This window comes from Melopsittacus undulatus, unplaced genomic scaffold (genome assembly GCF_012275295.1).
Source record: "Melopsittacus undulatus isolate bMelUnd1 unplaced genomic scaffold, bMelUnd1.mat.Z mat_scaffold_750_arrow_ctg1, whole genome shotgun sequence".
NCBI lineage: Eukaryota > Metazoa > Chordata > Aves > Psittaciformes > Psittaculidae > Melopsittacus > Melopsittacus undulatus.
The window spans coordinates 17,184-34,451 of NW_022994563.1; the positions used below are offsets into that span (position 1 = coordinate 17,184).

General features: G+C 43.8%; 1 protein-coding gene across 1 annotated transcript; it reads right to left on the minus strand.

Annotated features, from left to right (window-relative positions):
- Positions 1–8,210: 8,210 nt before the first annotated feature.
- Positions 8,211–15,429, minus strand: LOC117438872 (protein kinase C theta type-like; the record flags this gene model as incomplete). Its single annotated transcript, XM_034074263.1, has 4 exons — positions 8,211–8,515; positions 9,975–10,103; positions 12,192–12,380; positions 15,265–15,429. Coding segments are annotated over 4 exons (639 nt in total), but the record flags the coding sequence as incomplete, so codon positions are not given.
- Between the last annotated feature and the right edge of the window lie 1,839 nt (positions 15,430–17,268).

The following is a 17,268-nucleotide window of genomic DNA, read 5'->3' on the forward strand; positions in this document are numbered from 1 at the left end:
CCTGTGCAAGGACTTCTCACCATGATTTATGAGATGAGGGCTATTGATCTGACCCAGCTATGAATGTTCTCATTATTTCTTTTCCTATTCCAGTGTTTAACTAGAAACAGCTAAAACATTTGGTGTGCTGTTAAATTCCATACTGTCCTTCAGCAGTGAGTTCCACAAGTTAGTTATTCATTACATGCAGTTACTTCATTTTTTAATTGATTTTGGTTGTTGTTATGAAAGTGTGTAGGAATCTTTCCTTCACTGCACAGATCTGTGTTCCAGCCTATTCATATCCCAGGTTGTGGCTTCTGCTGGAAGTCCTGGGGCCAGACATTTACCTCTGCATTGGAAGGGCAAATTGGCTTGAAATTGTTGTTGTAATCTCTTGCTTTTTCTTTAAATGGGGATTTTTCCACAGCACTTTGGATCTGTAAAATACTTCTCATCAGAATCTGCTTATGGTATATGGAAATATAATAGTATTATAACTATTATAACCAGTTCATGAACTATTATAACCAGTTCATAATCTGAATGTTATAGGAGCAAAGGAGAGAGTTTCCTCCCTGCTCATACCATTGTGGGAAACAAGCAGGGAGGTTCATGGTGTCCAGGCCCACATGGTGAATGAGGGCTCAGGATAAATGGCTCAATTCATTTAGCAATTAGAGGAGCCCTGTTTGCTTTGAATCCTTGTTCTGTTCAGTCACTTGAGTCTGCGGAGATGAAGCAGTATGATCCAGAATATTTCCTTCTGCAGCAGCAGGGATGAACACTTGAGGGAAGCAATGTCCTTCTGGAGGAGGCATCTCCAGCATTTTAAGGGAAAGGGCCAGCATCCATGTGGATGCAGGGGTGCATCTGCACAGGTGCATGTCCTCATGCTTGAGTATATGTGAACATGTCTGTGCTGCTGAACTGTCTCTTGGTTGTTGGTTGATCTGGAGCTAAAACAGATTTATGTGAAAACAACAGGGAATTGGTCCTCGGGAAAATTCTGTCTTCACCCATACAAACAGTTTGCAATGCCACTTTCTTGGTAAAAATACCCTGTTTCCAAGCTTGAGCTGATAATATCATTTTGAACACTCCTGATGTGTTGTCTTTTTGAATGACTCGGTCTCTGCTGCAGACTTCACTCTGAGACTGACTGATCACCTCAGATAAACCAGGAAAGTATTGCATAGAATCATAGAATCATAGAATAGTTAGGGTTGGAAACGACCTTAAGATCATCCAGTTCCAACCCCCCTGCCATGGGCAGGGACACCTCACACTAAACCATGGCATCCAAGGCTCTGTCCAACCTGGCCTTGAGCACTGCCAGGGATGGAGCATTCACAACCTCCCTGGGCAACCCATTCCAGTGCCTCACCACCCTCACAGTAAAGAATTTCTTCCTTATATCCAATCTAAACCTCTGCTGTTTAAGTTTCAACCCGTTACCCCTTGTCCTGTCACTGCAGTCCCTAATGAAGAGTCTGTCCCCAGCATCCCTGTAGGCCCCCTTCAGATACTGGAAGGCTGCTATGAGGTCTCCACGCAGCCTTCTCTTCTCCAGGCTGAACAGCCCCAACTTTCTCAGCCTGTCTCCATACAGGAGCTGCTCCAGTCCCTGATCATCCTCGTGGCCTCCTCTGGACTTGTTCCAACAGTTCCATGTCCTTTATACTGCATATAGCAATATATAGCAGACCAAGCACCAAATTATTTTTTCCTCCTCCAAATCTCCTCTTTTTTTGCCTAACCTTGACATTTTAATCAATTTTTCTACCTAGCATGGTCATTCAGAGTTATGACTATACAGAGTAGTTGGTAGTGTGTGGTTAGTGGACGGAGAGACAGAGGATTTTGAGCATGGACTTCACAATGCTCTCAGTTCAGAAGGACTTTATACATATCAAAGTTGTATTAAAATCAGTAAGGATACATTTACACCATGCCCTTCCTTAGACCCCAATCTGTATGCCACACACAACAGAGTGAGTTTGGGTCCAGACTCTGAATCTATAATGAAAGATAAATTTCCCTCTCTTCTCTGAACAAAACTGGCTTGCACTGCACAGCTCCTGTCCTGCTCTCTCCCCCTCATCAGTTCTCTTTTCCCTTTCACACATCAGCTGCGCACATCTCATTTGGCTGGGATGTTGAAGGCAGGCTCATCTCTAGCAGTTCCACACTGTTAACTCAATCAGCTCTTGTATCAGCACTAACATAACTAAGTGGAAAAAGGCTCTTGAATTTCATCACCTTGTTAAAAACTCAGGTAGATTTTTCTATCCTCAGCAAGGATTATTTGATTTGCTTCACCAGGTTTTATAAAGGTTTGTACACAGCATTTAAACTATTATTATTTACTTCTAACAAACTCTTTATGTCCTACTCTCAACTGCATAATCAATACAGCTCTCCCATCTGTTCAGAGATCCTCACATCAGCAGATTTCAATTCTCCGCTGACGGAGTAAAAAAGGAGTAATTTAAACACAGTAATTTAAACACAGTGAGTCAATGAGAGAAAAAGAGCCTGAGAGAGACTGATAGGAACTAAATCTCCATGTCCAAGATGGCCAGGCATTGTGGATCCAAGTCCTAAACTTGCTGAGGACATTGCTGAGAGCATTGAAGGAAGCTGCTGTGTCTGGGGGTAGATCAAAGTGACTTCTATCTGTTAGAAGAAGAGTACTCTGATATCCATTAAAGCTGCTTGAATGAGTTTCCTTTTGAATTGATTTACTGGGACTTCTGTGGGGTTTTGACTTTGCCCTGGAGCAGGAAAAGGATCTTCACTTGAGCATTTCCAGCCCCTCTGCTCCATGGCTGGCATGAAGTAACTCATGAAATCATTTTGGCTAGATGAAATCACCTCTCTGCATGGTGAAAGGCGAGAGGATGAACATCTGCATGCATGCAAAAGGATGCAGAAGTACAGACAGGTGATACAAAGGGAAGAGGTCCCAGTCTGTTGCTACCCTGCCATTGTCAAGGCCCTAGGAGATACACAAAAGGATGGTAATCAAAGGATTCTGGCCCAATTTACAGTGGTATAAATTTGGAATAACTGAAGATTTTGGATGTCACTTCAGGATGGGCTGATTTCTCCTCCTTCAGAGATTGCAGGGCTGGGAAGTGAGGAACTGGGGTAATATCTTCAGCCAGTTAGCATTATTGAAAATAGGAGCACAGCCAGAGATAGCACAGGGATCACAGCAGCTGGGCTTAGTTCAGAGCATTTTTGGTGCTTGTTATCTGGCTAATAAACAGTTAACACTTAGCATTCTGACTTTATTGTTTCTTATACCAAGGACACATGCATCTTTTCTCTTGCAGTGATCCTTTGCAGACCTAGCCTGCATCTTGAACTTTCCTAGTCACCTTCTCAGCTATGTCAGACTTTGGGTGCAGGACATCTTATTCTCCCATATGCTCCTCTGCTCCACATCACAGTTCCCAAGAGGTGCACTACTCTCCATATGGAATATGGGAAGTGCTTCAAGGTGGTTGGTGCTGCCAAAATAGCGGCTTGAGCTGATATAGATGTCTCCCTTTAATCCATGTGAAAACGTTGCTGATTTACAGACAAGATGTTTAATTGAAATCTTAAGGCAATGGCTCATTTTATCAGGTTCAAGCCCTGCTTTTGGCACAAAGATGGATGTTTTTCAGCCAAGCCTACTGTGGTTCCTTTCTATTTATTCCCTTCTTTTCAGTCCACCCAAAGAAAGAGAAGCAAATGTCTGATTCGGTGTGGAGACAGCCCAGCACAAAGACACAACTGAACTTCCTCCTCCCACCTGAATTTCAGTGCCACTGGATCTCCTGAAGAACTAAAATGCATGAAGTTTTAACATCACCTTTTCCAAGAAAGATCACTTTGTGTCACTGCTGACACCTACATCATTATCTCAGGAATGCCACCGTGGTCTGGGATTTATTATCCTTTTGATAACCACATGCTCCATTTCCCCCATTTTCTCATTCTTTTTAACTCTTTTCTTTCTGTGTAGTATGACCAGACTGAGTTGATTCACTGGTGGATTACTTCTTTTGAATGAGGGTTGCTATTTTGTCCCTTTTTCTCCTCTACTTTGGCCCCATGGCATTTGGGGAAGGAAGGAGGGAGGAAATGAGAAGTGATATCTTGGAGAATTTCACCCTGGTGGAAGATGCCAATATAAATACGCTCTCTGAGATCTCACAGTATCCCGCTGAGCTCATGCACAGTAGAGATAAAATGGCTTTTTTAGAACTGATTTTTGCTTTCCCCACCAGCTGAATGGAATATCAAAGTATACAATTTGAAGTCACTGTTAGTAAAGGGGTTATACACAATGCTATCAACAGAAGGGAGCTGAAAATTACATGGAAATGATTACTGGGGAACTCATTTCCTTCGCTACTGGGAGGTTAACAACAATAATGAAAAGAATTTCGAAGTGAAAGCTGAGATCTTTCCTTTGGTGTCTGTTTATTTTCTGTTTATGTTCCTTCAAAAGAAAGAGCCACATCTTAAATTAAATGTGATGCTTAGTTTTTATTTTCTCTGCACTCAAACTGCATGTTCCTCTAGGTGACTGTTAAAGTTATGATTCACCTCTCCAGCTGCTGTGTACTGGCAGGTTTCTGGTTAGGCAGCAGACCAGTCATAGCTGGGTCCCAGACAGACAGAACCCAGTAGTTTCTTGGAACAGAGATTAAGGTGTTTCTAGTTGAACACGTGAAAATGCAGAAGGAAAAGGAGCCTGTGCCTTTAAGCATTCCTATAGCTTCATCTTAACTGAGCATCTCCTATGACACTCAAGTTATTTAGGCAAGCTTTCAATCACTTGAGCTTTGGAGGCAACATCATTGCTTTGATGGGAAATCTCAGGATAAGGGATTGACCATACTCTGGGGTGCTACATATTGGTCACACTGGGTGCTACACATCAGTCACACTGGGGTCCTGGATGGTGAGGACTTCCAAATCTTGAGTTGAAGCATAGGGTGTTGGAGGTCAGACTCTGATGTTTGCAGGTGCCAGGCTCCTACAGCAGTATTGTGATCCCACTGGGCTCCAGAATGGAATTTGGCCTTCAGTGAATCATAGAATGGTTTGGGTTGGAAAGGACCTTAAGATCATCCAGTTCCAAGCCCCTGTCATGGGCAGGGTCATCTCATACTAGACCATGTCACCCAAGGCTCTGTCCAGCCTGGCCTTGAACACTGCCAAGGATGGAGTATTTATTACTTCTTTGGGCACCCTGTGCCAGTGCCTCAGCACCCTCACAGTAAAGAACTTCTTCCTTACATCTAACCTGAACTTCCCCACCTTGTCCTATCGCTACCGTCCCTGATGTCCTTATAGTCTCCTTCAAATACTGGAAGCTGCTCTGAGGTCTCCATGCAGCTGAACAGCCCCAACTTTCTCAGCCTGTCTTCGTATGGGTGGTGCTCCAGTCCCTGATCATCCTTGTGGCCTTGTCTGGACTTGTTCTAACAGCTCCATGTCCTTCTAATGTTGAGGACACCAGCACTGCACACAGTGCTGCAAGTGGGATCTCACAAGAGCAGAGCAGAGGGGCAGGATCACCTCCTGAAATGAATAAACCAAACCTGGCAGGTCTCATCTACCGTGCCATAAAATCAATGTTTTATGGAGGAGGGGGAAGAAGAAAAGACAAGAAGGGTATGGAGGTGCCAGGTTTATCCAAGGCAAAGGAACATCTCTGTGAGTACTGGGCCTGCTGCTTATTTCCGTGTGGGTGTTTGGCTTTCAGTCCTCACCAGCTCCTATCTCTCAATCTCCGCCACCACAGGAAGACACTTGCTGCTTACCACGTCACTCTTCACCTACCACAGGCACAGCTGGGAGGGTTTTCTTTCTGTGGCACTGGTGAGACACACAGCATGCGCGTTCCCATCTCCCTCTTCCTCATCCTCAATGGGTTTATTAGGATTTTAAGGTGAAGACACCTTGCAGAGAGAAGCAGGCACTTCTTGTGGTTTACATCAAAAGCCCTACAGTAAGCCTAATGCCATGTCTGCTCTAGCAACGTCCTCCTTTACAAGTCACTCTTATGTTTGGCTGCTTTATCTATACAGGGCTACAGCTGGGGTGCAGAGAACCCTGCCTCTGGTCAGAGAGGTGTCAAACCCTGTTGCTCTTCAGTTACTTAACCATAAGAGGTGATTCACCACCCTCCTACCTTTGTCTTCCCTCTTGGGGTGTCCCGCATTGGTGTTAAGCACAAATCACTGTGCCATTGCAAAGGAAACTTCTAGAGTGGGATACTGCCAATCTTCACATGCTTAGAAATGCAGTCTCTAGTCTGGATCAGGCCATCCAGACTCCTCCTATAGTATATGGACAGTGTCCCAGGACTTGGCTGATCCAGCCTCATTCAGGTGTCAAAGGAAGATGGTCTGAATCACCCTCTAACAGTAATGACTTCTGCACATCTGGCTCTGCAACCCCTTTGAGATACCAGACCCCATTTACAGTCATTTCACCTTCTGGTAGTAAAAAAGAACATTTTACTCTCTTCTTGACACCCTTGCAAGCACCAGATGCTTTTTATAGATACTGATCTATGAAGTAGTTACAGTTGCTCAAATGCTTGCTGATCCTGTGTATTTATAGGTTGAAATTCCCTTGAGGAACATTCCCCAGAAAGCGCATTGCCTTTTCAGTGGCTATTCTAAGCACTTCTGTTCTTTGTTCCTATTTAATCACTTCAAAGCCAACTTTCCAATTGTACACAATGTTTTATTAAACTGTACAAACAGCACTGGTATTTAAAAAGCCCACATTAACCATTCTAACTAAACACGGTGACCAGCTGCCCAGACTGAGCACAGATGCCCCCTGAGTTTCACACAGCACAAACAAGGATTTCATGAGGGTCACTGGACTGAAACCTTCTTGTTGATGTTAGGCTGAAGGACTCAATGCTTGCGTTCACTGCCAGTGATATCCTAGCACTGCCTGCAAGGCTGCGTTCATCCTGGTGAGAGATCCAAGGTGATAGCCTGGTCAGAAAGGCGCCTCTGAAGGGAATCTGATTTTGGGATCACCTTCTTGGACTTCTCCATAGACTGAATGGATTGGTGCAATGAAGCTCCAAATGTATATATGTCAATTAGAGCCTAACAACTTGGGTGATTGCCTGAGTCTTAGCTATTCCAGAATCCTCTCTTTGGGCTTTGACAAGCAGTAACTGGGCAGTTCTACATCCCTCCAACCTCAGAAAACAGCACATCTTTGTTTAAAAGGCTCCTGTGATGAAAGGATCACAGAAAAGACTTTTAAAAACTCATCTGCATTTTCACACACTGCAAAGGGATAGAACACAGCAAAATGCCATGAGGGGAAGAACAAGATCACCCTCACCTGATGTGTTGTCCTGCCCTGTGACTGTTGGGTGCAGCTTGTTGACCAGTGTCCACCATATATGCCAAAGAGCTCAGACACCATATAGGGCAAAAGGAAGCGTACCAGCCTTTGCAAGGACTGATTACTACCTTTCAGGTGAAATACACCAGTGCTGTGACTGGAAGGCCAGTTTTACTACACTTTAACAATGGTTTGAGGAAACCTCTTCCACCTTTAGGATAAAACTCCAGAAAGCCCAGTCCTGGTTTTGCTATGAGTCTGGTGTGTGCAAGGACAGTTAAAGCTTTAAAATGGGGGTTCTCAAGGCTTTCTGCTGGACTGCAATTTCACATCCTTCCTGCTCAAGTCCCAAGTGTAAGCCACCGGCTTTCTGCATTGATCTTGACACTTGCCATGGCGATGATCTTCCTTTGGGGCTGAGTCTTCAGTGCCTCTGATTGAGATGTACAAATGCTGGAATGGGCACCTGCAAAGTGTCTTTGTCCCAGCAGAGCAAAATCAAACCCTAACACTTGTGAACATTACTTGTGCAGGGAGTGAAATTGCTTCTTAAAACTGTGCATACATGCACAATTCCACACACATGCAAGTGGAGGTTACTGAAACATCCAGCCCAAAGTCTTCCAAGATACCTTCTGATGCCTTCAAGCAAACCACTTGTCCTTCAGAAGAAAGAAACTCAAATATAGTTGTTTTTTTTCTTACAGAGAAACCCACTGGCTGTGTATACAAGTAGTGAGGAACAGGTTTTGGCACCTCCTCTTCTTCAGATGCTCTCAACTTCAAGAACATGAGAGACCGAAAGATATCACAAGTAACTTCATCAGTAATGAAGAGTAGCTGGCTATGGACTGGAATAAGCTGGAACCCTCCAGGCATGGTACAGACTTTCACTGAGGTGTTTTTCTGGAGGGTCTTCATAAAAACCACCATGCACAGTCTTCATGTGGCAGAGTATTCACCATTAAAGAGAGTTCTTTCAGTAAGGAGGACCTCAGCACAGTATCTTCTCCATTTTAGGGTTCACAAAAGAAAAGTTGCTGAACATATTTTGGTCCATGCTGTTAATGAGTGCTCTGTCAGCACATGACAGTCTTGGTTTTTCATTTAGAAACTCCTTGTCAAAGTTGCTGCAGTCACTTGGAGATTTCTTCAAGAAAAAGAAGACAAAAAAAACATGTCAAACCAGTAATATGCAGATCTTCATTACAATGGTACTGGCCCTATCAGGCTGCTTCCTACAGGCTCAGATTAACTAGCTGGGAGCAAGCTCAGCACAGCCAGGGAACCTGAAATGCATTTCTCTTGGCCTTTTGCGCAATGATTGGTTGCTCCAGACCAAATGAGGCACAGTAAGATATCAAACTGCAGTGAACTTCAGAGAATCACAGACTGGTTTGTGTTGGAAGGGACCTTAAGGCTCATCCAGTTCCAACCCCTGCCATAGACAGGGACCCCTTCCACTGGAGCAGCTGCTCCAAGCCCCTGTGTTCAACCTGGCCTTGAACACTGCCAGGGATGGAGCAACCACAGCTTCTCTGGGCACCCTGTCAACCTCTGCCTGAGCTCTTAATATCCAGCAACCACTGCTAATCACTTGCCTATTACAATTCTATTGAAGTAGTAATGGGAATAAATATTACATAGGAGGCACTGAGACTGATCCGTGAATTCTGCCAGGCAAGGGATGCTGAAGCTTTGTAACACAGCAGATTAGACCATCAATTAAATAACACCTGTGAAAGACTGTAAAATGAAAGCGTAATGCACTTGTCAAATTAAATTTTATTATTGTTGTTAATAGGAATTTGATAGGTTATTATGACTATTATGAATAGTCAGGAGAATCCTCACTTAGCCAATCACCTTATTATGTGAAATGCTTTTCCTTCTTTACCTTCTGCAGTACAATGAAAGATAATCCTGACAGAATGGGCTGTACTTCTGTGTTTAAGTGAAGGTTTTTGAAGTGTTGACCAGACCCCTTCTATGGTAACTGAGAAAATGAGTAATTTATGGTTTCTCAGGTGTGGGCATGCCAGACTTGTGCATATAGCCATCACATAATAGTAGTCATGATGCTCAGGTCAGGCAGCCCAGCCAACAAACAAACATACAGTGAGTAAGGCTGTAGTAGATCTAAATTGTATATGGTTTCAGCTGCTTGTGTCTGAAGTACACTACATACTGACAGCCTGTGAACAATATAACCTGTATTTGGACATCAACACTTTCCATTCTGCCTGCCTAAGGTCAAGGTCCTGCATCTACTTTTAGACAGAGAGATGACTGCATGAGCAGGACAACTCCAGAAGATCACTCTGAAAGTCTGAGGGCATTCTGAAAGCCTTCACTTGGTGCCTAAAGCTGTTCCAATGTAAAGCAGACATTTAGGCACCTTCAAAACGCTGACTCCATGAATCTAAACAGGATTTGAGGTCGCTGACATTAAAGAGCCATGTCTGAAGATTTTGGCAGTGCCCCCAAAGAGATGGTTTATAACATTACTGTGGGTCTTGGTATGTCTTGGGGGGGTTTCAATGTTTGGGGAATGAATGATTTAGGACAGAAAGACATAAGATGGGTGGAGTTTGAAGAAGCATCCTTACCACTCTGGGTTTGAAAGGAGGCTCCATCCTTCTTTCTTCTAAAGCTTCCCAGTTTATTTCCCGGAAGAAGGCATGCTGGCGGATGTTCCCTCTTGCTCCCAGTCTCCTCTCAGGTTCTCTCACAAAAAGCTAGAATGTTGAAGAAAGAGAAGTCTTTTATCAGTGACAGTGTATTCATTCAGACAGTCCTACCAGATAGGGTCTTAGACTTCAGCCTCAAGCACGGTTCTCACCATCAGCTACATGTAAGTGTGAGCCCACTCTTCAGTTCAGTGTAAACACAGCCTGTTTTCCCATAGATGTTTTTATGGTGATGAAAGAGCCATTTAGCTCTGAAAGCATTGAAGTTATTTTGGGGGAGAGTTTGAGGAGTGTAATCCTGAAGTACTGCTGTAATGGTGGGTTGTGAATAGATTAAAATTCATCTTTACATCTGCAGCTGGCTCATAGAGCACCAGATCCTGTATCCCTCTAAAGTCAATGGTGAGGAATAATGGCAACACTTGACAGCAGGGGACCTGGACACAGCCTGTCTTACTGCAGAGGTAAGGGCAAATCTTCAAAAGCACTTTACTATTGGAGCTCATTTCAAAATGCAGTTGGGTTACATACAGTAGAAGTTGCTTGCTTCTCTATTCAGCCAAGAGTGAGCATACAAGAGACAGCACCCATCAAAGACAAATAGAAATATCTAATTCCAAAAGTGGCAGCAAAATAATCTGATATATGGGACTATTGAGGGCCAGATTGGAAAAACACCTTAGCATTGGGCTTTTGTTAACACTGTGGGCAAGGCTTCGCCAAAACTGGAGTCTTCTACAGGCAACTGATACACAGCAATGCAGAGTCTATGGGTTAAATTCTGTGCTGATAGTTTAAGCATTAAGGCAGTAAGCAGGGTGGAGTATGTCATTATCCAGAGTCAGTGGCAATGAGAATAGCCCTTAATGGAGTTTTTAATTCCTTTTTCCTAAGCCAGGAGGTTCATTGATTGCTAGAGGTGATGACTAACTCTAATCCTGACAGAACTACAGGTTGGTTGTACAGAAAGATGTCAGTGTAAGTACCACATACAGACATTCAAAATATCTTCCTGGAAAACTGCTTTGTTTTCATTATCATTTTATAGTGACACTTAAACACCAGAGCCCTGCTGTGCACTGCACAGATGCTAAATAATCTCCTGTTCTCCATTTTCTGATAGTGGAACGCTCTATGTTGTCCTGTCACTTTGTAAATGCAGAAGTGAAGGTAGGGACTGTACATCAAATATAACCAAAATCTTGTGAGGAATAAGCTGCCTCACATCAGCTGAACCATTATAACACTCTGCACATGCTCTCTTAACTGTGCTCCCATTGAGTTACAATGCCTTAGCTTAGATCATGGTCAACATCAGTCCAAAGCCCAACTGAGGGGAGGGAACTTGTTAGACCGGTTGTGACTTCATTGCATTTCTGTTTTGCAGCTCTAGAACAGTTTGCATGCCAAAGCCAGAAAGGCTACAATGCTAAATGGCATGGAGCTGAGAAGGAGGAAGTGAAAAAATCAGTGTATTAATGGAAGGGAAACTTAAAGGAGGAGGAAGATGCCCATTAGAGGGAAGCAGAAGAGTGCTCTACTCAGAAAGGACACTATGCATTACTATGTAAGAGATCCAAAGGGCCAAAAATGAGATGACATGGTGCTACTAGCTTGAGCAGCTCTGCCACTTCAGGACATGGCTCAGGCTTTGTTTTCTTGCTCTTTAGCTCAGTGCAAAGATACAAAATATCCTCTACTAAAAATCAAGATGAACACCAAAGCAATCTACCCTGCATGTCCTCATATCTAAGGCACAAGAACGGCTTCAAAGCCAAAGTTATTGAGGAAGTCACTGTAACCCCTCATTTGAAGCCTGCTAGAATAACTTTTCCAGGATTTAACATGCTTTGTGCCTTAGGCATTTCTGCAAAGAAACTGATCTCTGCTGGTACCTGATACCCTGTGATCCTGTGTACTGGATGCCAGAAGGCACCGTCACAACTCTGGAGAAAGAAGACACAAAGACAGCCTCATGACTTAGGTCAGTTGTGCTTTTTGATCCACAGACAATAAAGTGATTCTCCCTGGGCCTATCACACTAAAGGTGTTTCTCTGAACAACAGCTGAAGATGCACAAATCAGAGATGATAGTTGTGGCAAAAAGACTTTTATTCCATGTGTGGTAATCCTTACCTTCAGCAAAATGTCCTTTGCATCTTTGTCAAGCCAGCGAGGGTAGAATGGGTTATCCATGCGGATAGACTGGAAAAGCTCCTCTTCATCTTGGCCATGGAAAGGAGACTGGCCAATAAGCATCTCATACAGGAGGACACCAAAGGACCACCAGTCAACGGAGGTGTTGTACTTCTGCCCCAGCAATATCTGCCCAAAGAGAGGAGTAACAAAGTCAGATGCAAAAGGTCTGTGAGGAGTATTTCAGCTTCAAAAGGGTGGCCAGACCCTGACCTTCCAACTGACTTTGCACTGAGAGGGATAGCAGAGATGCTTCCCTCTGCCTGAAGCATGAGCCAGAGAATCTACTGGTTGTGCATAGGCTGGGATTCAAGGAACTCCATCCAAGTCACAGCCACCTCTGGGTGCCTAAACAGTCCTTCACACTGCAGATAACAGGTTGCAGATACCTCTTAAGTTACTTGAATGAATCCTTGGCTACCACGGAAGTCTCAAACCTAAGAAGTGAGACAAGTCATCTTTGGTCTGCTCTTCAAGTTATTCCAAGGATTCAAATCAGGTTTGTGAGAGCCAAGAAGACAAATGGTCAGGCATTAGCATTTTGGGACTGACTTAACTCACACTGTATTTTAAGATCACAAATGTGGCAGTGTAAGGGTACTGTAGGGCTATCAGTCAGTAAAATGGTGTGAAGCTACCCCAGCAAAGCCTGCCCCAGGAAAAGCATGAGAAAGCAGTTGTTGATCTGCCATCCTCAGACCGGCTGAGTAGAGGATGGGAATTTGTCCTCAGTCTATCCACTGGTTTGTTCCTTTTCATTCAGCTATAAAGTGAGGGCTACATCCAGTGTGTGGGGACCAGGGGATAGTCAACTGGAGCGATGACCTTCCCTAAATTGCCTGTGTATTGACCCAAAGCCTCCTCATGTGTGTGGCTTTAGCCAAGGCGCTGAGACTGTAACAGATTACAGTGCTTGCAGCTGCATTGAAACACTGACAGCAAGGCCAGTGCTCCAGCCTCTGGTGGGAGAGATGATCCATAAACTCTATCAGTGCTTTCCATTAGATGTAAAATGGTTCATATGCACCCGTTGAATCTCTAAAATAAATGATGGTGCAGAAACAAAACTCTGAGCTGGTTTAGTCTTTCTCTTTTCTATGAAGTAAAATCACAGATAATGGATTAACATTTGTCTCTCTCTTTTCTCCTTCTTTAGGATCAGAAAATAGCTTTTTTATTCTTAAATAAAAGCATCCTAAAGTGGAATAAAAGACCATTGCAACTTGATTGCAGAGCATGTTTATGTCTGCTCTTAGGCAATACAAATCCAATTGATTTGACGAGATTGCCAGCAGTGATGTAACCTAGATCAGAATCAAGCCCTTGGTTCACAGTAAAAGATCAATGAATTATAGTGGAGAGGGTAAAAACCAAAAGCTTTAAAAGCTATTTGGAAAGTACCAATATCCATCATGAAAACACTAACATCAGAAAATGAGATCTTGAAAGGCAAATAAATGGATTTCAGAGTGATGTCAGACATGATGCATGGATGACTCATACGTTCTTCTCTGAGGTGAAAAATGTTTTCTTTGGCCCCAATTTGCCACCTAATTAGTCAAAGCCTCTCCATAATAAGATCTATCATTGTGTGGAGTCACCAGGTTAAGGAAGCTTTCTCCTTTCTGGAGCGATCTAGTCCAAAAGATCTAAATTTACTAGGAGAAAAAAAAGAACAAGTTTCTGTCTCTGTAGATATGGAATGAAATAAGGAGAAGCAAGGACATTACTATGGGCAAGCTAAAGTCTGTGTCTGTGACCACCCAATTTTATTGCATGGCTACATAGAGCCCAAGCTCAGCATTTCTCCATCAGGTATCAGTAGATAGCAACTGCAGAAGAGGAACTGTTGGTCTGGTTTTGCATGGAGCCTGGAGCCTGCCTCCATGCAAACTCCAGCTTTCCTGAGACAGGGGAACAGAGTGGGACCTTTACACAAGCTACAAGCTCTGCCTTCCCCTTCTATAGCTCAAGCACAGCTTGGCCTTGATACAACTCCATCATGTTTAGTTTTAGAGCGTCCTTCACCAGGAGACAACTTGTGCTCCAGGGATGGATTCCTGCGGTGACATGAGGTGCTTTGGCATTGTGTACAGACAAAGCAGAGAAGCAGGTCATCCAAACCCCAGAGTCAAGAAGTCAGCTCCCACTTGTCCTCCAGAGAGCAGTGCCTCTCCTAACTGCTGGCATTTAGAGAGTGAAAATCAGGATGTATGGCCACCCTCCTGTTTATGTCTCCAAACATCTCCATCCCTTTTACCAGCAGCTATTACTTGGTTTTTATCTAGGCAGACCATCAAGCCTGTGTTCAGTTTTAAGGTTATACCACAGAGCATATAGTGTCTTATTCAGCTCTGGGAGGATGCTCTCAATACAGGCTGTGTTTGCAGACAGCTGAGAACCTGTCTGGGTAAGAAAGATGTCCAAGCTTACAGGTGCTATCCCAATTCAAACATCAGAGCATATCCCAGGGGAAGGTGAACCCCCATCTCTGCTTTATTATGGACGCAGCCTCCCTTTATCTATAAAGTGGTCAATCAATGAGGAGGGAGAATCAGGTCCAGATGGACATTCTATCCCACCTTCCTCTATTTTCTCTTAGGTTATGATGAACATCATGCTTTAAAAGTCCACACAGCTTCCTACCCGCTATAAAGGAGCCTTTATAGCCATTGAAGCCTCCTACTGTTAGCTTGCTATGGAACATGCTTCCCATTCTTCATGCTGTTCCTGTCCTTGAATTTCAGGACCTACGTCTTGAAGCTCCTTCTGCCATGGCCCAAGCTGGATTTCCATTAAGCATTCTGTTTCTTGGTTAAGTCAAGCACCACTTGCTTTCCAGGCCCACTTGCACAGAAAATATATGAGCCACACAAATATGCAATGCCAGACAGCAACACAGACTTTGAGTCAAACTGAAATCCAGTTTCCAGCCTGGAACTGCTCAAAAGCAGGTCAAACATGTTCTCTGTCCCACAGCATCTTGCTGACCTCCCTTGGACCCCACACCTACCTCAGGAGCAATATAGTCAGGAGTCCCACAGAAAGTGCTTGTCTTTGCATCTCCAAACATGTTCTCCTTGCACATCCCAAAATCAGCGATTTTGATGTGTCCCTCATTGTCCAAAAGGACGTTGTCTAGCTTCAAGTCTCTGTGGAGGAAGAGAAGGAAACGCCTCTTTTAAAGTGTTATGAAGCCATACAAGTTATTTGAGCATGTTACACATTAACTTGCCGTGTGCCCTCTATGTAGTGCCTATAGGGTGCAATCACAAGGGAAGGCTGAGGGTTGAATGAGGAGCTGCTTTCTTGGACTTCAATATCCCTCTTTCTCATTCCTCCCATCCCAGCACTGATTCATTTGCTGGAGATGTTACCCAAGACATCTCTTAAAAGCTGCATCCTTCAAGGATGCAGAACAGTGAAGCCAGTGTATGCTTCTGTCCTAACAGCCTGGAAAGAGTGAGCAAGAATGGACCAGCTAATGCTCACTTTCTCCTTCCCTGGATGTCTCAGTGCTCTCTCTGAAGCTGCTATTAGATCTCAGTGCAGGTTGTACAAATGTTAAAGTAGGGATACATAAGCCCTGCATGGCTAGCAGAGGGTCAAAAGAATCCCAGATATCAGCAAAATACCCATCACCTTTTCACCTCTGTGCTGCACTATCTGAGACCTGGGGGTTTACAAAGCCCTTCAAACATAGCTGCCCATCTGTGGCAGAGGTTTCAGGCTCTGAGCTACTGTGGGAAGCAAAGAGGTCAGAGAGAGGAAAAAAAAAGAAATGCACAGAGAAGGAAATAAAAGCAAGTGAGCTGATGAATCATGGCCATTGACAGAGAACAAAGAGAGCCTCACGTGGGAACAACGTGAAAGGAGAGAAAAGCATGTGAAGAAAGAAAAAGGCAGAAAGAAAGGAAGGCTGGCATGGCTTCTATGATAAATGTTTTGTATCTTATCTACAAGTTTAGCTTTTCATTGAAATAATGGCTCGGGGAGGTGTTTGGATCAGTGATGCTGAACTTCACCTGGGATCTAGGTAGCGTTTGGGTCACCTGGTCTTAGAGCACTGGCTATCCCATGCTGTCAATCACTGCTCCTTCTCAGGGCTCCCAAAGCACCCAGACACATTTTCTTGTGCCCACAGCTGAGGATATGATTGGTCTTTTCCAGCCTCTGCTGATTCACAGCCTGCACACATTTTCCACATCTCAGGCAAGAATCCTAACCACAAGGCTGATATGCGGCTACCTCCTGATGATAACTGTTTGACAGTGTGTTTTTTGTTTTCCAAAATGGCTTTGACTCCCTCAAGTAAGGTAATTTCTAACGCATGATGCTCCTGAGATGATTGCCTCCAACTGCAGGGAAGATGGTGGTTCTTGCCTCCCTCTGTGCAAAGCTCTTTCAGCCAGATCCCAGTCATGGTGGGAGATCTCATAGTGTCTACACACTGAATTCTTGTCACGGGGCAATTGTTCGTTGCTGCTAGAATATGGCTCAAGAAAAAGGGGGAGTCATCAATCAAAAAGAAATATAAAGACAAATGAGACATTTGCCTTCCAAGTTGCAGACACTCGGGTTGTCACAATTTCCAGCTGGAATGACTTATTTTAGTTACACCATCGAGATCAATCTCTGGCTGCCAGCACTGCTTTTATTCATCTGGAAGATCGAAGCAAACAGAAAACCCATCACCTACAGTTTGCTTTCATTATTTTGATGAGTCTCAAACTCATTGGCTCCAGGGACTGGAGTTTTCTGCCAAAAAAAGCCTCAGCTCATTCATTAACATTTAAGCCAACATTTCAAACGTGGGTGCATGAGATGGAACATCTGGATTCATTATTCTTCCTACATCACGAGTGATGTAGTAGCAAAAATGATTTCTATTCCTAAGTGCTTAGTTAGCTCTGACTGAGATACTCATGACTGTGTTCAACTGACCTTGTTATTGTCTTCAATGAAAACATAGGAAAAAGGAGTAGGACTGGTAAAATGTTTTCTCTCAAACCTTGAT